The sequence below is a fragment of the Lontra canadensis genome, unplaced genomic scaffold (assembly GCF_010015895.1).
Source record: "Lontra canadensis isolate GAN:19392208 unplaced genomic scaffold, GSC_riverotter_1.0 scaffold107, whole genome shotgun sequence".
Classification (NCBI taxonomy): domain Eukaryota; kingdom Metazoa; phylum Chordata; class Mammalia; order Carnivora; family Mustelidae; genus Lontra; species Lontra canadensis.
This window is the reverse complement of record NW_022631101.1, coordinates 4,371,888-4,396,498: the sequence shown is the minus strand read 5'-3', so window position 1 is coordinate 4,396,498 and position 24,611 is coordinate 4,371,888. Positions and strand designations below refer to the sequence as shown.

The 24,611-nt window shown below is 52.5% G+C and overlaps 2 protein-coding genes across 7 annotated transcripts; one reads left to right on the top strand and one right to left on the bottom strand.

Moving 5' to 3' along the window:
* Nucleotides 1–160: 160 nt before the first annotated feature.
* On the bottom strand, nt 161–6,414 carry PRRG2 (proline rich and Gla domain 2). Of its 4 annotated transcripts, XM_032839082.1 has the most exons (8): nt 6,309–6,327; nt 5,499–5,564; nt 4,720–4,817; nt 4,343–4,524; nt 4,157–4,196; nt 2,090–2,225; nt 1,057–1,203; nt 161–738 (listed from the first exon to the last, which is right to left on the bottom strand). In XM_032839082.1, exons 3-8 carry the CDS (start codon nt 4,802–4,804, stop codon nt 720–722), a joined length of 609 nt encoding a protein of 202 aa, XP_032694973.1. In that variant the 5' UTR covers nt 4,805–4,817; nt 5,499–5,564; nt 6,309–6,327; the 3' UTR covers nt 161–719. The 4 variants fall into 4 exon arrangements, with proteins under 4 accessions (XP_032694973.1, XP_032694974.1, XP_032694972.1 ...); XM_032839083.1 differs by lacking the exon at nt 5,499–5,564 and having other exon boundaries at nt 6,309–6,414; XM_032839081.1 differs by lacking the exon at nt 6,309–6,327 and having other exon boundaries at nt 5,499–5,592.
* Nucleotides 6,370–19,657, top strand: NOSIP (nitric oxide synthase interacting protein). 3 transcript variants are annotated; one of them, XM_032839078.1, is made up of 9 exons: nt 6,370–6,462; nt 15,821–15,891; nt 16,471–16,576; nt 16,849–16,930; nt 18,402–18,561; nt 18,650–18,768; nt 18,932–19,119; nt 19,247–19,355; nt 19,551–19,657. In XM_032839078.1, exons 2-9 carry the CDS (start codon nt 15,822–15,824, stop codon nt 19,620–19,622), a joined length of 906 nt encoding a protein of 301 aa, XP_032694969.1. In that variant the 5' UTR covers nt 6,370–6,462; nt 15,821; the 3' UTR covers nt 19,623–19,657. The 3 variants fall into 3 exon arrangements, with proteins under 3 accessions (XP_032694969.1, XP_032694970.1, XP_032694971.1); XM_032839079.1 differs by having other exon boundaries at nt 6,378–6,462; nt 15,793–15,891; XM_032839080.1 differs by lacking the exons at nt 6,370–6,462; nt 15,821–15,891; nt 16,471–16,576; nt 16,849–16,930 and adding an exon at nt 17,078–18,247.
* The last annotated feature ends 4,954 nt before the right edge of the window (nt 19,658–24,611 follow it).

Below are 24,611 nucleotides of genomic sequence, written 5' to 3'. Positions count from 1 at the left end.
AAAAAAAAAAAAAAAGAGAGAGAGAGAGAGAGGGAGCGCTAGATACTAAGCGCTAGCAGGGCCTGGGGGGGTAGGGCGCAGCGTTTGTACAGAAAGCCAACTCCGCCGCGCGCAGACGGCGAATGCAATTCAGTTTATTTAATTTTTTTTTTCTCCTTGTTTCACTTTTTGTTTCTTTTACAAAGGTTCTTCATTTAAGAGAGGAGCTCAACTCCAGTCTCCCGGTGCAATGTGAGCCCTCCCCCCAAAAGCACTCTTGCATATATGTCCCCCACCCTTTCCCTGGGTTGCAGAGCGCCCGCGAGCGTGCACGGGGAGCACACGAAAACATGCATGTGCATAAGTAGGGCCCTGCGTGTGCGTGACCCATAGCACTGTAAGGCGATGGACTTGTCACACCTGCTCACTCTCGCGAGTGGGTATACCCGGCCTACGCGCCGGGGTCCGAGTTTCCACGGACGCCTACCCGGGGGTAGGACTGGCGGTACCCCCCTCCCAGTCAGAAAAGCCTGGGGGCCCGCGAGTAGCCGGGACGAGGGTACACGTTGGCCGGGGATGTGCGCGTATCCGTACTCGGCAGAAACATGTGTGCCAGGGTAGGCCTCGGGCCGGACGACCCCTACTCCCACCACTCCCCGATCTCAGCTACGTAGTTTAAGAGGCATGGGGGCTCTGAAATCCGCTGTGAATCTGGGGAACTTCGGCTCCGAAACAGCTCCTCACCGAGGCCTCCTGAGGCTGCAAGGGGAGGGGCGCAACCGGGAGTCAAAGACCCGGCTGTTTTTCCCCCCTGAACCAAGACCACTCCGACCCGCCCGCGGGCGTCTCAGCCAATCGCAGACCCTCTGGGCACAAGACCCACCCTCCCGTAAAGCTCCACACAGACAACACTGGACCACGCCCCCAGACAATTGCCTAGGACCCCGCCCCCACGCTCCAAGCCTCCCCCCGGATAATAAGCTCGAAATTCCAAGTCCCGCCCCTGAGACCACGCCCCTCCTCCCGCAGCATCCTCCCCTCCGCGCCCCACCCCCGGGGAGAAGCCCAGCCCAGTACCTGGTGTAGGGGGGCGGAGGTGCATCATGCACCCCAGAGGCCGCCAGCGCCTGCTCGTAGGTGGGGAGGCCTGGGGGTGGGGGTGGAGGCAGGGGCGTCGGCGGGCCTAGGTCGCCCAGGGGACTCAGGGGATTAATGAGCTCAGCTCTGTGGACAGAAAGTACACCGTTAGCAGGGGAAACCTACAGGATGGACTTGGGAGAGGGCAGGTGGGAAGACCTAGGAACATAGAGACACTGAGGGTGGCAGGGGGACACAAGTGGAAGGGAGAAAGAGCAGGGAGAAAGAGGGTCACCTTCAGCCTGAATGACAGGCAGAATGACAGGCAGATGAACAGAGACAGGCAGAGACAGAAATCAACTGCTGAGACACACTCTTGTTCGCAGACACACATGCGTTACAGCTACAGGGAGAGCAATGGAGAAAAAGACAGCCCCTCAGAGAGACAGGCAGACACATACAGAAGCCAACACAACACAGAGAGACACCCACTCACAAATTTCCCAGTGCCGCTCTTAACAATAAACTCTTCTGAAAAATCCCCAGACCGGCCATACTTTCCAGACTGACACTCGAGCACTTTCTTGGACCCTGCCACTGAGAACCACATACCTAGACAACTCATAAGGTGTGCGCGCGCGCGCACACACACACACACACACACACGTGTGCTACAGCCTGTCACCACAGAAACGGACATGTCACGGACACCCAGAGACCCCACGCTGCAGCCTCACCAGATACAATACACACAGTAATAATCACGCAAAACCCAGTACCATGGAGACAGGCAGCAAATGCTGATCGAGCTCCTACTGTGTACAAGGTACTGAGGATATAGTCAGACAGACAAACGACAATACTCATCCACGCACAGCCTCACGGTCTGACTCTCCACCTGATGGTCTCCTCAGATCCTTCCTCAGCGCCCACCTGTCTCAATCCCTGACTTGTCTCCTGAGGTCCACCCTTCCTCCTTCCTGTTCACCCTGCTTTCCAGCCTTTGGGCCCCTTCTCTCTGAATGCCCCTTACTCTTGGGGACAGGACTGCTGGCCTCTGCCTGGTCGGCAATGCAGATACCAAAAGGCTCCCAAGCTGGCCAGGACAATGAGCAGGATCCCAGATGTCAGCCCGACCACCAGGCCTGCTACGTCCACTCGTCCAGGCCCTGAAATGGAGGCGGGGGGGGGGGACACTGTGTCAGGAGCTATCACTTACCGCAATAACCCAATACTTTCCCCTGAGGCAGGAGTACAGACCAAGAAGCAACGCAGAACCGGAGCCACTTCCTAGGTGTGTGACTCCAAGCAACTCAACACATTTGGTTCTCTAAGCCTCGGTTTGCTGCTCTGTAAAATGGGAGCAATAACTCCTCCCCCATGCATTGTGGAAATTCATTGAGCTCAAACACATAAAGGATCTAGGATAACTCCATCTAGGGCTAAAAAAAATATGGCAGTGGGATCCCCATGGTGACAGAGGCCCCTCCCTGGACACAGCGTGGCTCAAGTCCCCCCAAACAAAATCCATCTGCTAAGAGGGCAATGGACACACTGAAGGTGGGGGTGGGGAGCTCAAGCAGGCAACTGGAGATTACCAGATTTAGCAAATGCCCACTCTGAGCATCACCAGATTTAGCAAATAATAATATATGATACCCAATTAAACATTCATTTTAGATACAAAATGAATTTTTTTTTAGTGTATGTCCCTTGGAGTATTTAGAATATACTAAAAAAAATTATTTGTGTGTATTTGAAATTCAAATTTAACCGATGGGGGGGGTCCTGTGTTTTATCTGGCACCCCTCCCCCCTCAGGAACATAGTCCCTTTACCACACCCAGGCCACAGGGGGCCAAGACCTCAACACCGAAGAAAGGGCAGAATCACAGGAAGGTTTCTGAACTGACCAGAAGCTATGAAAACTTCATTTATCAGTGCAGGAATTTCGGGACCTTCCCCCACCCCAATAATAGATTTGGGGGTATCTAGAACTCAGGTGAACCTTTTGCTAGGACCCTAGGCCTTTAGCCATCCCAGGCCACGTGTCTGAGGGGAAGCAGACACAGGGATAACTGCAGCTTGGTGAGGCCCTCCAGGGTCTTGCAGCTGGGGACACTTCCTCTAGCTCTGGGTTGGGAGCTTTGGTCAAATGGTAAACCCCAGGATTTTAGCCCCCTTAGCAAAGAGCTACACTGAGAAGGCAGGCCCTCCGGATTCTGACACGTTCCAGGTGGATTCAAGGAGCCACCAGGCCTCGCTAGGCCTGCAGTGAGGTAGTCACCTCCCCTAGCAACCAGGCTCCAGTGTGAGGACTCCCACCCAGACCTAGGGCTTGTTGCTAAGGGGCATCCACCCCTAGCAACCAGGCCACCAGAAGGGGGGGTGCATCTGGTACAGGCAGGGGGTTCCTCCCTTGGCAGTGGGTCTTGGGTCCTGAGCCTGGCTAGGTGTGGTTGCTAGGGAGGCCTCTTTGGTAACCAGGCCAAGGCTGGGATGGGGCTGTGGGGGAGGGGAAGCCAGCCAGGTAGTGAGTGCTGCGGGCTTCCTTGGTCCGGCCTGGCCAGGCCTGGTTGCTAAGGAGCAGTCCCCTCTTAGCAACAAGACTGCGGCCATGGTGGGGCCTTAGAACTCACAGGAAGGGGTGGGGGTGGACAGCCTGGGCAGGTGAGGAAGTACAGGCTTCCACCACCTGGCCTGGCCTGGCCAGGCCCCGTTGCTAGGGAGCAGTCCCCCTAGCAACCAAGCTGCAGAAGGGGCTGGGCTCTGGATTCCAAAGCGGAGCTCAGGTGGGTCGGCGCCTCTGAGCCCGAGGCCTCACAGGCCCCAGGGCTGTAACCCCTCTCCACCTGTACTTCCTTCTTCCTAGAGACAGAAGACTCCCTCCAAATGAGGTGTGGTGGGCTCTTCAGGCAGGGACTCTAGTCTCAAAGGAGGGGCCTCTTCTAATAACCACCTCCAGCATACTCAGGGAGCATGGGATTTGGAGAAGGCAAATTCGGGGTCGGGGATGTTGGATCAACCTCCAGGAGAAAGGGCTGCCTTAGCTGCCCAGAACGAGAGCCACCCCCCCCCACACCTCCCTCCCTTTCACTCACCTCCTTTGCCATTGTAGATGTAGCTCTCCCAAAAGCGCTCCTTGAAAGGATGGAAGTCGATCAGATGGAAAGACAGCATGTCAATGGGAGCTTCCGTACCCCCCACACCAGCCCACCCTGATTTCTGAGACCCGGGGTAGAGGGAATTGTGGGCCAGTACATCCCAGGGCCTGGAGAGGCTCTCACCGTCAGAGTATTGTCCTCAAAACACTCCCTCGCCTCCTCCCAGGAACATCGCTCCTCATAACACTCCCGTTCCAGGTTCCCTGGCGTGAGCAGCTCCAGGTCCCAGTGATTGGCTCGTGGAATCCGTCTATGGCTTCCTAGAAAGCTCTGGGCCTCTGGGGAGTCCCGGAAGACTCCTGGACCTAAAGGACATGAAGGACAGAAAAATGGAGAGTTCCTAAGACTGGGGACATGGAGGAACCCGGGCCTAAGGGAACTGAGAACTGTGGAGTCCTGGGAGAGAAGAGGACTAGAGGCAAGGGTTCCTGAGTCCAGGGAAGGTGGATTGGGGGGGGGGGGTCTGTGCCTGGACACCAGCTCATCCCACAAACACTCACCTTGGTCTTGCTCCCCACCAGGTGAGGTGTCCGAGCAGGTGGTCAGTCCCAGGTACAGCAGTAGCAGAGAGGGGTAGCCCCTCATATTTTATGAACACCTGAAACCAGGAGCAGTATCAAGTGCCTCAGCCCCTGGGGAATGAGGCAAGGTCCCCCCGACTGGACGCTATGGTCCATGATAATCGTCATAGCAGACACTCATGTAGCCCGTATTCTGGGCCAGGTCACTGAGCTACTACTGTTCAAGGTAGTTTCCCTGTAGCAACTGGATTTAATTTTCACAGCCATGCTATTATTATCCCCATTTTACAGATGAGGAACATGAGGCACAGAGAGGTAAAAGAATTGCCCAAGGTCATATGATTTTGCCAGATTCAGAAGCAGGATTTGAGCGAAAGAAGCGTGCCTCCCGAGACTGGGGCAGGGAGCTCGTATTTTTCTTCTACCATGTCTGCGGCACCCAGCACGAATCTTGGCACATAGTAGGTGCCCATAAACATGTCCATCGGTGATCAGGATTCCTTTCTTCCTAGTAATTTCCACCTACACTTGCCTCTCCCTGTGCCCATTGCCACATCCACCCCAAAAGATGAAAGATTACAGGAGAGACAAGAGCAGGAGAGGCAAAGAGCCTATATTCTTGGGTCCAGGGGGAGAAGGGAGTGGAGGTCCTGGACTCCTGGGGCTGGGGGACGGGAACTTCTGAGTCCCAGCTGGGCAGGGAGCCAAGAAACCAGAGTCCCCAAGCCAGGCTCTGCCTCCAGGGGACATTCACTTACCTGCCCAGACTTGTGAGCGCTTTCCCTTCCTTTTTAATCGGGGCTTCCTCCGCCAGCTGCGGCCAGCTGTGAATGAGGGAAAGGGGAGAGGTAAGAGGGGTACCCCTCTCCCGGGAATCCACACGATCCCGGTTTCTGGCAGAGGGGCGGGGTTTGTGATTACCTGCCCTGGGCGGGACTCAGGTAAGGGACAAAGTATTTAAAGGGACCTTAGGAGGAAGGGCCCAAGGTCCAGAGAGTCCTGAGGGAAGCCAGGGTCTCCGACACCGTGGAGGCACTTAGGGGAGGCACATAGGGGATTGGATATGTACCTCTTCCCTTTTTGGTCTCTCTGAAATGGAAGTTTCCCTGGGTGAGCTAGGAAATAAATATCGAGGTCTCCAGATAGCTAGATAGCTAAAAACTGGCGGGAAATGTAAGTATGCCTTGGTACCTGGGGGTAGGTGGGCGATGCTGTAGTCAGTTCCTATTTCCTGAGGTGATTTGAAGGGTTTGACTTCTGATTTCTCAACTGCTCTCCTTATAAACTGGGAACAGAAGAACTGTCCCTTCTCGATTGTCTCTCAACATGTCGCAAGTGTTTGATACACTTGGGGGAATGAATTTCCCAATCTCTGGACGAAGTGGTTAATCCTTAAATTCGGACTTGGAGAGACGCAAAGCCTGGGCCTAAGTAGGATAACCGCCCGCCCGGGGAAATGCCTAGTGTATACTAAGCGCGCCCCATATTCACGCCAGTTGCACTAACCCGGAACCTTCAGGTTGCTACTCCCGTTTCCGGAGGGAGGGAAAAAAGGACGGAGGATTTACCAAGTCAGACGAGGTTACTCGGGGCAGCTGTACTTCCGGTCTTTTTTTTTTTTCCGGGAGGAAGTGGGAGAAGCGGAGCGGGGAAAACAGCCCTCCTTTCCGGTGTAGGGGCACAGTTGAAGGAGCAACGAAGGAACGAGGAGTCGTTTGTAAGGTGAGTTCCAGGCGGTGGCGGGATAGTGTTGCTGCGATCGCCTTCCCGCGGGCTGGACTTCTGGGGTCCTGAGGGAGACAGCGATAGGATTTCGAATTCCCGACTCCCTGTCAATCATGAATAGAGCCCTCCAGGCCTCCAAGTTTGAAGCTGAACTACATCTCCCAGGAACCCCTGGAGGTAGCCAAGCCTCCATCCGCGAGTTCAGCTGAGAGTTGGTATTCCACGGTAGATGGCGGTGGGCCGGGGGGGGTCTCAGGGGAAGGGGAGGCTGGGACTCTTGGTTGTATGGGAGGGGGGGGGTTCCTAAGGAGTGGGAGTTGAGGAAGACGGATCCCGTACCTGCCTCAGTTTCCCAGACTGTGACAGGGAGGGCGAGAAGATTGTGCCCCCGCGGGCCGCCGCCTTTGCACCTTTTCGACAGCCGGTGCTTTCTCTTACTTGGTGTAGGGTTTAACCTTTTCGTCCTTGGAGTTCTGGGGTCCGGCCGACCTGGGCTCTCATCCCGACGGTGCTGTTGAGTCGGTGTGAACTTGGACCTCAAAGCGTTTTTACTTTAACGTTCTGTTATGAAAATGTTCAAACTTGGGGCGCCTGAGTGGCTCAGTCGTTTAAGCCTCTGTCTTCCGCTCAGGTCATGATCTCAGGGTCCTGAGATCGAGCCCCGGATAGTGCTCCCCGCTTAGCGGGGAGTCTGCGTTTCCCCCTCCCTCTGCCTGCCACTGCACCTGCTTGTGCGCCCCGCCCTTTCTGTTAAATTAAAAAAAAAAAAAAAAAAGAAACGAAACTGTTCAAACTTACATAAAAGTGAAGGAATGATGTAAGTATCCGTACCACCCGGATTTGCCGATTAGTAATCTTTTTGCCATACTGGCTTGACATACTGTTTTAATTAAATATGTAAGTCAAATCCTATCCATCGTGATATATTATCCCTAAAACTTTTAAGATGCATGTGTAAAAACGGGACATTGACATGACCGCGATACCATCATCACACTTTCCAAAAGCAAAAATTCTAGAATATGACCTATTACTTGGTCAGTAATCAAATCTTGTGGGCCAAAAATGCCTTTTTAAAAAGTTTTATTTGTTTGAGTCAAAATCTAGTCAAGTTATTGCTGTTATGTTTCTCAAATTCCTCTTAATTTAGAACAGTCCCCTCCATCCCACCCTTTTTTCTTCTTGGCATAATTGATTTATAAAAAAAAAACTGGATCACTTACTCTCTTGATCACCCCTTCTGGATATGAATTTGTCTTTTTCCTTGTAATCTCATTTTACTTATGATCTCCATGCCAGGGGTCAACAGGTCAAACCCAAATTCTGCTGACTTACCTTTTTTTTTTTTTTTTAAATAAAAATCAGTTTTATTTATATAGTTCACCCATTTAAAGTCTACAATTCAGGGGTGCCTGGCTGGCTCAGTTGGAGGAGTGTGCAACTCTTGATCTCGAGGCCCTACGTTCTAGCCCCACCTTGGGTATGGAGATGACTTTAAAATAAAATAAAAAAAAAAAAGTATACAATTCAGTGGGGTGGTGGGTTTTTTTTTATGGTTTTATTTGTTTGGTCATTTTGCTTTTTAAGTAAATTCCACATCTGAGGTAGGGTTTGAACTCATGATGCAGGCATCAAGGGTCACCATGCTCTGCTGACTAAGCCAGCCAGGTGCCCCTCAGTGGTCTTTAGTATATACAGACAGCCGGGCAGCCATCACCACAGTCAGTTCTAGAACATTTTCAAGAAACTCAATACCCGTGATCTGTCATACCCACCAACTCTCCCCTCCACCTGGCACTAATATCTCCTACTCTATTTCCTCTCGCTGTGGATATACCCAATCTGGACAGGTTACATAAATGGATTTTTTTTTAACTTTTTTTTTTTTTTTCATTCAGCATCATGTTTTCGAGGTTAATGCAGGTTCAAGGTTAAATTCAAGGTTAATTCTGTAGCATGTATCAATACTTTCTTTTTATGGCAGAATACTGTTCCTTATTCTAAGTTATACCATAGTTCATTCATTCATCAGTTGATGGACACTTGCGTCCATCTGAATACTTTTTGGCTCTTCTGAATACTACGAACGTTTGTGTCCAAGTTTTTGGGTGGACATGTTTTCATTTCCCTTGAAAGTGGAAATGCCGCATGAAACGGTAACTCTATGTTTCAGCTTTTGAGGAACCTCCAGACTTTTCCAAAGTGGCTGCCCCAGCTTCCATTCCCACTATTGGTGCATGAGGGTTCCAGTTTCTCTACACTTGTGGTTCTCTGACCTTTTGTTTGAAATTCCACTACTGGGCATGAACTGGTGTCTCATTATGGTTTTTCTGTTGCGTTCCCTTAATAAGTAATGAGGTGGAATTTTTTTATGTGCTTATTGGCCATTTGTCTGTCTTCATTGGAGAAAATGTTTTTTCTGATCCTTTACCCAGTTTTATTTTATTTATTTTTTTTAAAGATTTTATTTATTTATTTGACAAAGAGAGAGATCACAAGTAGTCAGAGAGGCAGGCAGAGAGAGAGGGGGGGAAGCAGGCTCTCCACTGAGCAGAGAGCCCGATGTGGGACTCCATCCCAGGACCCTGAGATCATGACCTGAGCCAAAGGCAGTGGCTTAACCCACTAAGCCACCCAGGTGCCCCCTCCAGTTTTATTTTATTTACTTATTTGTTTTTATTTTATTTTTTAAAAATATTTTCTTTATTTATTTGTCACAGAGAGAGAGAGCACGAGAGCACAGGCAGGCAGAGGCAGAGGCAGAGGGAGAAGCAGGGCCCCCCCCCCCCAGCAAGGAGCCCGATGCCGGGCTCGATCCCAGGATGCTGACCTGAGCCAAAGGCAGCCGCTTACTGACTGAGCCACCCAGATGTCCCTTATTTATTTGTTTTTAAAGATTTTCTTTTTAGGGACGCCTGGGTGGCTCAGTCAGTCGGTTGAGTGTCTTCGTTTGGCTCAGGTCTTGATCCCAGGGTCCTGGGATCAAGCCCCACCCATGTCGGGCTCCCTGCTGTGCGGGGAGTCTGCTTCTCCCTCTCCCTCCACTCCTCCCCCTCCTCCTGCTCTCTCTCTCTCTCTCAAATAAATAAATAATTTTTAAAAGGATTTTGTTTATTTATTTGACAGACAGAGGGAGAGAAAGCGAGCACAAGCAGGGGGAATGGCAGAGGGGGAGGGAGAAGCAGGCTCCCCACTGAGCAGAGGATCCTGGGATCATGACCTGAGCCAAAGGCAGATGCTTAACCAACTGAGCCACCCAGTCACCCCTGATTTTTTTTTTTAATTTATTTTTTTTTTTTAAGTAGGCTTCATGCCCAGCACAGAGCCCAACACAGGGCCCAAACCCATGACCCTGAGATCAAGAGTCGATAGCAGCTAACGGATCCTATCACAACCTGTGAGAGTCCTCCCAGGTGCCAGGCAGTGCTGGGACCCAGACGAGAGTCCTTTCCGGGCCCATCCTTCCCAGGGGTTCCTAGTCTGGAGGGAGAAATACGAAGAGATAGCCGCTCTATTGGAGGTAACTCCGGGCATTATCAGAGCACAAGGATCACCTAGTGCAGCCTGGAGAGACAAGGTTCCCACAGGACCGGGCTGCTCAATGGAGTCTAGGAGGAAAAAGGGGACAGAATTTCCAGGGGAGCAACGAGGCATAAGCTAGCTGTCCCACTCCACACTGAGAGGCAGCCTCAGGCTGATGGTCAAGGCCACTGACTCAGGTGCCTGGGTCAGACATCAGGTGCAGGCTGAGTACCTTCTCTGAGCCTTGTCCTTGTTTCCAGCAGCCGCTTGTGTGGTTGTGGGATTCGGTGAAGTTAATACGCATAAAATGTTTAGAACAGGGCCAGGTTCGCTGAACCTCTGAAATAAACATCAGCCTTGTTTGTTTTCTTAAACATCAGCCATTATTTTTTAAAAAGATTTTATTTGTTAGAGAGAGAGAGCACAAGCAGGGGGGAGAGGGAGAAGCAGGCTCCTTGCTGAGCAGGGGGATCCGATGTGGGGCTTGATTCCAGGACCCTGGGATCAAGACCGGAGCCCAAGGCAGATGCTTAACCGACTGAGCCCCCCCAGGCACCCCTAAACATTAGCCATTATTAATAGAGAGTCTCACATGCTAACTTTTGCCCTTAGGGAACTCTCTCTGTACTGCTTACATCGTGTCCTATTTCTGTCTTCAATTTCCTTGAGTGTAATTAGCCTCTTGGTTTTCCTTTATTTATTTATTTATTTATTAAAGATTTTATTTATTTATTTGACAGACAGAGATCACAAGTAGGCAGAGAGGCAGGCAGAGAGAGGGGGGGAAGCAGGCTCCCCGTGGAGCAGAGAGCCTGATGTGGGGCTCGATCCCAGGACCCTGGGATCATGACCTGAGCTGAAGGCAGAGACTTGAACCCACTGAGCCACCCAGGCGCCCCTACTTATTTATTTTTTAAGATTTTATTTCTTTATTTGACACTGACAGAGATCACAAATAGGCAGAGAGGCAGGCAGAGAGAGAGGGAGAAGAAGGCTCCGTGCTGAGCAGAGAACCCAATGCGGGACTCGATCCCAGGACCCTGAGATCACTCGATCCCAGGACCCAAGCTGAAGAAGGCAGAGGCTTAACCCACTGAGCTACGCAGGTGCCCTTGGTTTTCCTTTAACACAGAAGCCTCCACACCTCTGGAATGGCCAGACACACGCCATTTTCCGGGAGCGGGTATGGAGCATTCTCTAGGTTCTCGAAGGGATCACCGGCCCCACCAAAAAGGTTAAGGACCCCTGGCTCAGGATTCAAGCAAACCAACTGCAGAAAAAGATAGCTGGGAGAGAAGCAGTGATTTCAACACCAGATAGGTAGTAGATGTTACAGAGTCATCAGTGGGTCAGTGGTACTGTGGCCACGGTTTTTTATTTTTTATTTATTTATTTATTTATTTATTTTTTTTTAAGATTTTATTTATTTATTTGACAGACAGAGATCACAAGTAGACAGAGAGGCAGGCAGAGAGAGAGGGAAGCAGGCTCCCTGATGAGCAGAGAGCCCGATGCGGGACTCGATCCCAGGACCCTGAGATCATGACCCGAGCCGAAGGCAGCGGCTTAACCCACTGAGCCACCCAGGCGCCCTGTGGCCACGGTTTTTTAAAATCCCATCTCAGCACAGTGCTGTTCGAGCAGGAGCCTGGAAAGCATTGGATCAGTGGCTAGTTTGACTGAGGGACTGGATTTTCTAGTTCTTTAATTTCAGTTTAGGTTTTTTAAGATTTTATTTATTCATCTGAGGACTGGGGGTGGGGCAGGAAGAGGGAGAAGCAGACTCCCTGCCGAGCAGGAAGCCTGACACGGGCATCCATCCCAGGATCCATGGGATCATGACCAGAGCCAAAGACAGCCGCCCAACCGACTGAGCCACCCAGGGGCCCCTCATTTTCATTCATTTAAATTGTTGCACCAACATTTGATTCAGTTATTGGAAAGCTTTTTTTTTTTTTTTTAAGATTTTATTTATTTATTTGACAGACAGAGATTACAAGTAGGCAGAGAGACAGGCAGAGAGAGAGGAGGAAGCAGGCTCCCTGCTGAGCAGAGAACCCGATGTGGGGCTCGATCCCAGGACTCTGAGATCATGACCTGAGCGGAAGGCAGAGGCTTTAACCCTCTGAGCCACCCAGGCGCCCCAGTTATTGGAAAGCTTTTAAATGTGCTTGGAACAAAGGGGATATACGAATGTACCTTTGCAGCGGGAAATCCCAAAACCTAAATGGAGGTCACGGGTTTCTGGTGAAAATTTCGTGTTTGCATTGAAATGGCCTGAAAGACAAAAATGCGCTCCAGAGGGTGAAGCCTCCGTACAGAAGGGGGAATGGGTTGGCCCGTACTCCCTTCCTGGGAGGACTGACAGCTGCCACGTGGTCAAGAAGGCGGCCCCACAGCCTGCTTGCCTGGGTTCGAATCCTGGCTCCGTGGGTTTCTAGCTGGGGGATCCCGGGAGCCTGTCTTCTGCCCGGGAAAGTGGGCATGCTGATGAGTGGCTGTCGTTTTGGATAGTTCCTCTCTGAAACACCAGTGACAGCAGATGGCAGTAGTTCCATTTTCTATTTTGGAATTGGCCTTAATGAGGAGACAATACAGAGCGGTGGGTGGAGAGCTCAACTTCCAGAGAAATCCTGGCCCTGCCACCTGGCAGCCCTTCAACCCTTGGCCACTGGTTCTTAAACTCTTTGGTCTCAATGTCTTAAAAGTCATTGAGGACTCCCGAGAACTTCCGTTTTTGTGAGCGCTACCTATCAATATTTGCTGTATCAGAAATTAAAACTGATGCTAAAAAAATTTTTGTTTTTGAGTTATAATTCCCGTAACACAAAATTCATCCATTGAAAGTAGTATATTCATGGGGTGCCTGGCTTGTTCAGACAGTAGAGCGTGCGACTCTTGATCTTGGGGTTGTGGGTCTAAGCCCCACATTGGGAGTCCTTAAAAATAAAAATCTTTTAGGGGGCGCCTGGGTGGCTCAGTCAGTTAAGCCTCTGCCTTCAGCTCAGGTCATGATCCCAGGGTCCTGGGATCCAGCCCTGCGTCAGGCTCCCTGCTCCGTGAGAAGCCTGCTTCTCTTTCTCCCATTCCCCCTGCTTGTGTTCCCTCTCTCTTTGTCTCTCTGTCAAATAAATAAATAAAATCTTTAAAAACATTTTTTTTAAACCCAAGGACACGAAAGCACATATTCAGTTAGTGGTCAGAGCAGTGACATCCTCATGTCACACAGTCTCCAGAAGACTCCATGGTACCCTTGTGAGAGAATAAGAGTCACAAAGGCAAACACATTTTAGTATTATTATGGATATAGTTTGTGGACACCCTGAAAGCATCTTAGGGAACCCCCCACCAGGGTCCCCGGACCAACAGTCAGAGACTGTTGCTATCATTGCCTGACCAATTTAAAAAAAAAAAAGAAAAAGAAAAGAGATGCTCCCTCCATAGCTGCTTCTCTCACTCTTGGAGGGAAAGTGTCCCTGGCCATGAAGCTGAAGAGCATAGAAACCCCAGTTGTTTGGCCACAAGACAAGCATCCCAGTGCCAAATACTGCAGAGGGTCAAGGCAGTTGACGACTAAGAATAGAGCGGAGAATTTGTCCAGGAGGAGGTCAGCGCGACCTTCGGGAGTGGCAGTAGGGGAGTTGGGGCTGGGGCAGAAGCCGGAGGGCCCCGGGGAGGAGCGGGTGGCAGGTGAGCCAGGGGAGACAGCAGGTGCTGGACACTTGCTCAAAAGCTTGGGGGAAGAGGGAAGGTCAGAGGAGGGTCTGTGGGTCACATTGGTGTATTTCACCAAAGTTAACTCCTGCAGCCAGCACTGTGACTGCCGCTGGGGTGGTGGCCATGAGGGCAGATACATTTGTCAGAACGCATCAGACTGCATCCGTAAGGTCAATGCGTCTCTTCTGTCCCTATACCCAAGACCAGAAATTAGTCCTGAGGGCAGACGCCAGCCGGTAGGGGGAGAGCGAGATCCACGGCTCAAAGAGAGGTTTGCGGTTCAAGTTCTGAGTGTGAAAGCCAAGTTTCCGAAGGCAGCCAGAAGAGGGGCATAAAGACAGAGCTGCTTTTTGCATTCTGGGAGCCCTCGGTCACGCCCCCACACCCACCCCCACCCCCACGCCCACGCCGGCCTTCTGGATCTTTCTTGCAGCCAGAGAGCTGGAGAGAATATTTCCCCAGCACCCGCTGTGTGCCGGGTTGGGAGCAACTCACGCAGTTCTCACGGCAGTCCGGTCCTGTCAGCTAGATCCCAGGGTTATTCCCACTTTTGCCAAATTAAGCCAAGGCTCAGGGAAAGGAAATGGCCAACCCTGGACTCGAGGTCATCTTGCCCAATCCTTGATCCCTATAACCTGAAGCCCCTGGTCGGTCCCTACCCCATCTGCACAGTGTTTTGTATGGTCTTCTTTAAAATGTACCGTCCTTGGGGTGCCTGGGTGGCCCAGTCGGTTAACATTTGCCTTCAGCTCAGGTCATGATCCCAGCACCCTGGGATCGAGCCCCTCATTGGGCTCCCTGCTCAGCAGGGAGTCTGCTTCTCCCTCTCCTTCTGCAGTTTCCCCCGCTTGTGCTCTCTCTCATCCTCTCTCTGTGTGTCAAATGAATAAATAAAATCTTAAAAAAAAAAAAAAAGTACCACCTTGGGCATGTGTAGACTGGCAGCGATCCTGTTTCATTTCTTACTTTTTTCCCCTTATTTTTCATACCCAGTATTGCCCTAACATCCACCCACGATGCCTCGCACACGTCCAGCGGCTTGCATCCCACCAGCTGGGTGGTCTCCAGGGGGGTGCCCATCAGCACCCATTCTCCCAGGGAGGGAGGTCCATTTGCCTTTGAGTCCCCTCCGGTGCAAATGACACTGCTGTGGACGTCTGTGGGCATGCTCCCGCGCAGATGTCTCTGACGATGTCTTTGGGGCACCTCACCCAAGTACAGAGTCGCCCGCGCTTCCTTTGCTAACGTTCCAAACACCAGCCTGTGTTCTGGGCGGCTGACCCTGTCCACGGTCCCTGCCGCAGTGCGCAGTCAGCCCTGCTAGGAGGGTCGTTTCAATGATGTGAATTTTTTCCGGTGCAGTTGGTAACGTTAGACAGTTTGAGCAGAATGCGGATTTCACCTCTGCTTACGGAGGCTCTCGCCCACCCCGGAGAAAGAGGACAGCACTCAGTTGTGTGAGCCTGTGGGAACCCACAAAGCGCGCACACACTCCCCACCCCCGAATGGAGCTTCTCCGAGGCCCCTCGCTTCCCCCATGTGTGCCAGGAGACACACTCAGCCTCATCTGCCGCTAGAACTTTTTTTTGGATTTCAGATCACCCTCCTTCTGCTGCCTCGCAGTAACTCACACGCGCACCCCCTCCAGTGCCTGCTTCCGCAAGCAGAGTGTGGGTCTTTTTCAAAGTCAAATGCCATCTTCCTTTCTGGGGTGTATAGATACCTCATAAGCACTGTCCTCCCCTGGGGGTGCCTGACTGGCTCAGTCACACGTCTGCTTTCAGCTCAGGACATGATCTCAGGGTGCTGGGATTGAGCCCTGCGGCAGGCAGGGAGCCTGCTTCTCCCTCTGCTCCTACCCCCGCTCGTGCGCGTGCTCTCCATCAAATACATAAAATCTTTAAAAAGATTTAAAGAAATAAAATGCAGATCAGAGAAGAAACAGCCCATTAAGTCTTATTCTGCAGCCCCTCCAGCAGTTTGTTTAAAATAAATAAATAATGTCCTCCCTGACTCACGCCCAGTTTTCCCATCTGGAGGGGGCAGGGGCAGATCAGCTATGAGGGCCCCCACCTCCCTCCACCACAGCCTCACAACTGTCCCCTCCGTCCCTCAGGATGACACGGCATGGCAAGAACTGCACAGCAGGAGCCGTCTACACCTACCACGAGAAGAAGAAGGACACAGGTACGGGGTTTGGGAGGGGGACAAATGTCTCTTGAAGTCACCATCCCCGCTCTACCTCTCTGGTTGTACCTTCCGGGCATGTCTGCCCCCGCCCTCCACGGATGGTCATGACTTATGAGGAACAGCCTGTGTGATCCTGTACTCCCCTCCCACCCCTGTAATGGGCACTTCTGTACGTGACCTCACCTAAGACTCCCGACCACCCACTGAGGAAGGGATCGTATCGCCGTTGTCATGGCTGTGTTCCAGCGGCAGAAACTGAGGCCCAGAGAGATATAGGGCCTTGAGTTGGGGCAGAGGGGCAGAGGGTGAGGGGAGTCAGCCTTGAGCCTCTCTACCTGGCTACCTCGGTGACAGGGCCTGCCTGTCACTTACCCTCCAGATGAACACCTTCCTGTGGGTTGTACCCCTATCCCCAGCATAGAGACACACAGACTGCCTGTTTCTCGGAGGTTCCACCCCCCTGCCTCCCCCTTCCCCCTTACCCCCTGCTGCCTCCAAGATCTCTCTGTGCCTTTCTCTTGGGGTTTGGCAAAGGCCACATCTCCTGGCATCCCATCCCTCTGTCTCTGTCCCCAGCGGCCTCGGGCTATGGGACCCAGAACATTCGACTGAGCCGGGATGCTGTCAAGGACTTTGACTGCTGCTGCCTCTCTCTGCAGCCCTGTCATGACCCTGTCGTCACGTGAGCTGGGGACCTGCATGGACGGGGCCGCATGCGGGGGTCTGGCCGCCCGCATAGCCGGGGCACCCTGGGCAAGCCCCTTCACCTCTCAGAGCCTCGGTGTGCTCATCCAAGACATGGGCATGATCCTAACGTGTTCCACGGGGTGTGGAAATGAATGTCTTAGGGTTGGGGAGCTGCGCCGAGCACCCAGTGACCTGCTCGCTGTAAGAGGTGTTAATGGGTGCTCAGGGCAGGGAGCCGACACTTCTCACCCTGTCCTGTCCTCACAGCCCGGATGGCTACCTGTATGAGCGGGAGGCAATCCTGGAGTACATTTTGCACCAGAAGAAGGAGATCGCCAGGCAGATGAAGGTGATGGGGATGGGGGTGGGACGGGGGAGGGGCAGGCGGATCTGATGCTGGGCTCACAAGCAGAACCACCCTGGGCTTCCTTTCTGAGTTCCTTTTCCCTCTGAGCCTTCCCTCGCTCTTCTGCCAGCCTGGTGCACCACCCCCTCCCATTTCTGCTTAAATCCTTCTGCTGCAGGTTCAGCCCAGGAGTTGCCTCCTCTGACCTGCTAGTCCAGAGCCCCCCAGGGTCTGCCCTTGCCACGGCTTCTCTTGACACTTGTTGGGTTGTGATTCTGTCTGAGGCCAACACGTGCCCACTTCCCCCACAGATCTCTTGCCCGCCCCCTGGCCCTAGGTTCTCCGCGAATGCTTGTTGAGAGAATTGATGTTACCTCATCTCTCTGGGCCTTCATTTCAGTGGCTCCAAAATGGGCCGATGGGGCCAAATTGGGCAGCGCAGGGCAGGCGGGAGACCCGCACAGATCAGAATTTAAAGGGCCTTTACTTGGAGCCACGCCCACTTCCCATGGGTGAACTATTTTCCTGGATAGGAAGGACCCGGTTTATCACCGTGTTTGAGGCACAGCTGGCCTGCCCCCTCCTTTCCCGGCCAGGCTTCCCAGACCTGCAGAAACACGGAGGGCTGATTCTTGCTGAGCCATCTGCCTTGAGCGAGTGGCTTCGCCGGCGCCCGCGATCCCCCGCTTGGTCTAGTGGCTGCCTGGGTTCTCCCTCATCACGGTGACCACGCCAGATAGCCCTCCCCCACAGCAGCGGTCACCTGCAGTGCTCTCCTCCCCCACCCGGGGTGGCCAATCTCAGATCTCAGCCCCGCGTCCCTGCATCCGCGCACGCGCACACCCACACCACCTGCACAGCCCAGGCTCCGGGAATGTGAAGTGCTCCTCACTCTCCTGGAACTCACCTCCAGGGCAGGACGGGGTCTGTAGTACCTACACTCTACAATAGAACGTGGCCCACAGGTACATTTATGGAGCGCTTGCTATGTGCCAGGCAAGGTTTTAAGCGTTTCCAAAAAATCATCCTGCATAACCCCGTGAGCCTGCGAGGTAGGTCGCGGTTGTTAGCCCGTTTTACAGACGAAACAGACCAGAAGTCACAGCGCTTACTGGAAGCCACAGAGCTCATCAGTGACCGAGGCAAGGTTTAAGTCTGGGCATCTGTCTCCTGCCAAGCGGCAGACCGCTCTGCTGCCCAGGAAGAGAGAAGCCACTGAGTCCCAAACCAGCTAAGTGGGAGATGACCTCTGTGCCCTGCAGGAGGGGAAAGGACAAGCAAGGGCAGCAGAGCCACACCGTAGATCACAGCATAATAAAGGTTCACACCCTGGCAGTCACCAGCCTCTGGGAACAGTACCAGGATTGTCCCCTTTGTTGGCCTCAGTTTTCCCACCTGTGAAATGGGAAGAGCCGCCGTCAGACTCACAACCCGCAGGGAGACGCACAGTCCACTTTTTTCTGGCTGTCCACAGGCCTACGAGAAGCAGCGGGGGGCCCGGCGGGAGGAGCAAAAAGAGCTGCAGCGGGCTGCGGCCCAAGACCAGGTGCGGGGCTTCCTGGAGAAGGAGGCGGCCATCGTGAGCCGGCCCCTCAACCCCTTCACGCCCAAGGCAGCCTCTGGGAACAGCCCAGGTGAGGGGGAGCAGACTGGCAAGTGAGTGGGGGTCCCTCGGGGCCGGGTGCCTCCCCAGGTGTGGCAGCTCACCGTTTCCCCCGGCAGATGATGCCCGACCTGGGTCCAGTGCAGGCCCCACAAGCAAGGACAAGGACAAAGCACTGCCCAGCTTCTGGATCCCGTCGCTGACCCCCGAGGCCAAGGCCACCAAGCTGGAGAAGCCGGTGAGCATCCCCAGCGCCCTGTGCCCACTTGGGCCCAGAGGGCCAGAAGCCCCCAGGGTCCCTTCCCTGCCTGGCACACACACCCCCACCCCTCCCCGCAGTCCTTAACTACACCTGGCCCCAGCCCTGCCCGCCGACCCTGCCTCCTTTTTGTCCTGCGCAGTCGCGCATCGTGACCTGCCCTATGTCCGGGAAGCCACTGCGCATGTCGGACCTGACCCCTGTGCGCTTCACGCCGCTCGACAGCTCCGTGGACCGCGTGGGGCTCATCACACGCAGTGAGCGCTACGTGTGCGCTGTGACCCGGGACAGCCTGAGCAACGCCACGCCTTGCGCCGTGCTGCGGCCCTCGTGAGTCCCGCGAGTCACCCGGGGGAGGATCCGGGGACTGGGGGGCGGGACGGGGCTCGGGGGTGTGGCTCTCCTTCTTGGGGGCGGGGCCTCTGATCGGTGCCCCCGACGCTCACGCTCACCGTAGTGGGGCTGTGGTCACCCTGGAGTGCGTGGAGAAGCTGATTCGGAAAGACATGGTAGACCCCGTGAATGGGGAGAAGCTGACAGACCGCGACATCATCGTGCTGCAACGGGTGAGCCGCGGCCTCGCTCGCCGAGGCCCCGCCCCCTCCTCCCCGGGATCACGCCCCTCCCGGGAGGCCAGCCTCCTCCACAGCCCCACCCGCGCCCTTCCACCCGGGTCCTGCCTTACCTTATAGGGTTTAGGACTCTCCCACCCCCCTGCAGCCCGACCTGCCCCCAACTTGGCTTTGTCCCCACCTCCCCAGGGCGGTACAGGCTTCGCGGGCTCCGGAGTGAAGCTGCAGGCTGAGAAGTCGAGGCCGGTGATGCAGGCCTGAGTGCACTGGAGACCAAATAAACGGGCAGGGACTCATTGGCCTCGTGGTGCCTTCCTTGGCCGCGCCGGAGCCCTAGGGCCCCCCTGGGCAGCCCTCCAGCCTGTGCCGCGACCAGAATCTGAAGGCACAGGCTAATTATGTTAGAAGTGGTCTGACGTTAGGAGTAAAACCTGGAGTGAATGCACACGCACGGCATCAACATTGAGCAAGAGTGGCCCGAAGTCCCAGTGCGAAGCGCGAGCGCACGAAGGCGTCAAGTGAACAGGCTAAGTAGAAATCCCCCTGCATCGTTCTGCCTTATGCCACACGGGAAGCCGGTGAGATCTCCCGGATAGCCTCTCTGAAAGCCGGGTGCTGAGAGCAAGCCCCTGGGACCCAGTCTAGAGAAGGCAGTCGGGAGCCCTCCTCTCTGACACGACTGCAGAGGCCAAGAGCAAGAAGAAGGCCCTCCTCCGAGCCTTGCATAGGCTGCGGGGGGCACAGGACCTGGCAGGGGTGAGGAGCACAGCCTGCAAGGGCGAGGAAGCTGCAGAGCGTGGCGCCTGGCCGGCCTGCCTGCAGTTGGCTTGCCTGGGAGCAAAGGGGCTCAGAGCTTTGCTTTTAATGACCATTGACTCCCAAAAGCAACCCCGGGCAGTGTGCGAGGCAGAGCATAGAGTCAGGCAGAGATCAGAAAGATCAAACCTTCACATTCCTGCCTCCCCGAGCAGATCCTTCCAGATCTTTCTCCACGTAGGTACACACCACAGTGTTTTCAACCAACGTGACCTCTCAGTGCACATACCATTCTGTTCAGTGAACAAGCTCGACCTTTTCACTTCTGTAAAAGTAAAAGATCTCATCTAATGCCCAGACCCAATTCAGGGGATCAGGAAGTATCCTTCACTGCCCTTTGCTGAAGCCCCTTTGGCCGTGGAGGAAGGCTGTAGCAGGAGGGTGGGCGGTGTCGTCCTTGCACCCTGGGGAGCCCCCCACACCCAGAATTTGCTCTCTTAAATACTTCCAGAACCTTCCTTTTGTCCCTAAGGGACCTCACACCCTACTCTTGGGACCCCAATCCTTGGAAACGTTGCAGCTGCCATTCAAGGAGCCCATTCAAGGGCCTGTCAATCTACGGTTCTCTTGAGTCCTGGCCACGGTACTGGAAGAGGGGGACATTTGTACCCATTTCACAGAAGAGCCCACAGAGTCAGCAGTCTGCCCAAAGTTGTAGCAGAAGCCAAGTTCACTTAGAAGTCAGCCACCTGCGGAGACCTCCCCATCCCAGCCCTTCCTCCCCTAGGTAATCCCACACTGGTACCCCAGAAACCTCTGCCCCTTAACAAACTCCCACCTAATGGTTTCTACCCAGAGTATTTAAAGTCACCCCCTTGGTCCCTAAATGCCCCCAATCCTTAATCTCTTTCTCAAGAGCCACAACCACCCCTGGGTCCTTCCAATTCTCTCTCAGCCCCCTCAGGGATTCTAGTCTTGCTTATGTGTGCTCAGACCATACCCCAAATAAAAGCTTCAAGGAGTGATTGGGGCGCCTGGGTGGCTCAGTGGGTTAAGCCTCTGCTTTTGGCTCAGGTCGTGATCCCAGGGTCCTGGGATCGAGCCCCTCATTGGGCTCTCTGCTCAGCAGGGAGCCTGTTTCCCCCTCTCTCTCTGCCTGCCTCTCTGCCTACTTGTGATCTCTCTCTCCCTTTCTCTGTCAAATAAATAAAATCTTAAAAAAAAATAAAAGCTTCAAGGATTCCCAGTCTTGCACCTTTGTTTCCACAAGGAACCCAAATCCCACTGATTCACAGGCCCTTTGAGACACCCTCTGTGGGGAGGAGGTGATGGGGTATGTGCCCAAGTCCTCGCTCCAAGAAAGTAGTTTCCTTTGAGATTTTGAAGGTGACAAGGAGAGGAAGCAAGAGTCTGACCACAGCTTCAGCTACGTCAGCAGGAGGAAGAGAAGTGGAAAAAAAGGATGCATCTTCTTAGCAGAGGTTCCAGAGACACTGGTCTAAAGCTGCGAGCAAGAAAGGGGAGGCAGGGCTTACCCCTCACAGCGCCTTCCTACAGGGGCCCCAGCCTCAACTGGCTCATGGAGGGCACAGAAAACTGAAATTCTTCTCTTTTTCTTTTCTTTCTTTCTCTCTTTCTTTCTTTCTCTCTTTCTTTCTTTCTTTCTTTCTTTCTTTCTTTCTTTCTTTTTCTTTCTTTCTTTCTTTTTGAAAGGAAGAGATGGGTTATGGGGGAAAGAGCAGAGGGGAAGGGAGAGAGAGAATCTTAAGTTTCAACTCAGGGCACCATTTGGGGCTCGATCTCACAATCCTGAGATCATGACCTGAGCTGAAATCAAGAATCAGACGCTTAAACTGAGGGAACCACCGAGGCGCCGCTACGAATTTTTTTTTTTTTTTAATATCAGAAGATCTGGGGCGCCTGGGAAGCTCTGTTGGTTAAGCATCTGCCTTCGCGTCAGGTCATGATCCTAGGTCTTGGGATTGAACCCCTGTCTCACTGCCTTACTCAGTGGGGAGCCTGCTTCTCCCTCTCCCTCTGCTGCATGCCGCTCTGCCTACTTGTGGTCTCTCTCTGTCAAATACATAAAATCTTAAAAAAGTTGGGGGGGTGTGCCTGGGTGGCTCAGTGGGTTAAGCCTCTGCCTTCGGCTCAAGTCATGATCTCAGGGTCGTGGGATCAAGCCTGCATCAGGCTCTCTGCTCAGTGGGGAGCCTGCTTCCCCTCCTCCCTCTGCCTGCTGCTCTGCCTACTTGTGATCTCTTTCTCTCTGTCAAATAAGTAAAATCTTAAAAAAAAAAAGAAGAAGAAGAAGAAGAAGATCTGACTTCATGAGAGGCTTCTCCCCGGCTGCTTTCAAAATCACGTGGATTCAAACCACCCTCATCTAGACATGTGGGGGGCCACAGAAGAAAGAACTGAAAACAGAAACAGTTCAGTTCAGAAGTTCCTTCTGGAGAAAACAGGTTTCTTTTTTTTTTTTTTTTTTTTACCCCACTGGCAGGCATGGAAACTGGAGCAGTAATTTGGCCAAACCCAGTCAAAGCTTAACATACATGGATCCCGTGGCCCCACAATCTCACTCCGCTGACATGCACACTCAAGAGACGCACACACATGCCCAAGAAAACACGAACTAGAATGTTCACAGTAAGGGGCGCCCAGCTGGCTCAACTCAGAGGAGTGTGTGACTCTTGATCTCTTGAGTTGGAGCCCCATGTTGGGTTTTAGAGATTACTTAAAGGTAAAATCTTTTTTTTTTTTTTTTAAGATTTTATTTATTTGACACAGAGTGTGCGTACAAGCAGGGGGAGCAGCAGGCAGAGGGAGAGGGAGAAGCAGGCTCCCTGCTGAGCAGAGAGCCTGGTGCAGGGGCTTGATCCCAAGATCCTGGGATCATGACCTGAGCTGAAGGCAGAGGCTTTAACCCACTGAGCTACCCAGGCGCCCAATAAATAAAATCTTTAAAAAATAAAAAAATAATTTAAAAAATACCTGGGTTTGGTAGCTTCACTTTCTTAAGAAAAGAAAGAGAGAAAAGAAAAGAAGGAAGAAAGGGAAGAAAGAAAAAGAAAAGAAAGAAAGGTAGGTGGAAAGAAGGAAGGAAGGAAAGAAAAAGAGAAAGAGGAGGGAGGGAGGGAAGGAAGGAAAGAGAAAGAAAGAAAAGAAAAAGGAAGGAAGGAAAAAAGAAAGTTCACAGCAGCTCTGTTTGCAATCCCTGTGTCTGGGAATAACTGGAAAGCTTATGAACAGACTAGATGAATTGTGGGCCACACATAGTGGAGTGAAAAGGAAGGAATCATCTCCCTAGTATGAGTCCAGGCAGCGTGATTCCACTTCTCTAAAGTAAGTAAGCAAAACTGTGCTGTTTGAAATCAAGATAGTGGTTATCTTTGTGGAAGCCATGTCTGGGCCCTGCTAGGGACTGAGAGATGATATTCTGCTTCTTGACCTGAACACTAGCCACAAGCGCGTGTGCACGGTTTGTAGAAATTCATTCCCCCAAACACTTGAGTTGCAGACATCATGTATGTTAAAAAACTTACTGAAATTCACAGCAATAACAAAGAAATGTGCTTGGCAATTTGGCAACGTCTACCAAATTCATAAATTCCACTTCTAGGAACTTATCTGCAATTAAACTCATGGAAAATTCCAGATATGCTAGAGCCTTCTGTGCAACATTGTTTAGAAAAGACTGGAAACAGGGCACCTGGCTGGCTCATTAGATGTCTGCCTTTGGCTCAGGTCATGATCCTGGGGTTCTGGGATGGAGTCCTGCATCGGGCTCCCTGCTCAGGGGGAAGCCTGCCTCTCCCCCTCCCACTCCCCCTGCTTGTTCCCTCTCTCGCTCTGTCCCTCTCTGTCAAATAAATAAGTAAAATCTTTAAACAAAATTAAAAAGACTGAAAACAGCCTCAGTGGTGGTCATTGGAGAACTAGTTAGATTTTTATGGGTTGAATTGAAATAGTCTTCAAAATATATTCCCAGGGCACACGCCCCCCCCCACCGACTGGTTCAGTTAGGGAAGCATGTGACTCTTGACCTCGTGGCGATGAGTTTGAGTCCCACGTTGGGTGTAGAGATTACTTAAATAAATACATTTAAATATATAGTCTTTATTATCTCAATAAAAAAATAAATTATGAAAGTTTAAAATAAGAGGATTCTGATTTTTAAAAAAATTGTTATGTGAAACAAGAAAGGTTAAAAAAATATTGTTAGGGGGCGCCTAGGTGGCTCAGTGGGTTAAGCCGCTGCCTTCGGCTCGGGTCATGATCTCAGGATCCTGGGATCGAGCCCCGCATCGGGCTCTCTGCTCAGCGGGGAGCCTGCTTCCTCCTCTCTCTCTGTCTGCCTCTGCCTGCTTGTGATCTCTCTCTGTCAGATAAATAAATAAAATCTTTAAAAATATATATATATATTGTTAGTCATCTGCTATCCTTTCTATTAAAAAGAAAAACAGTGGGGCGCCTGGGTGGCTCAGTGGGTTA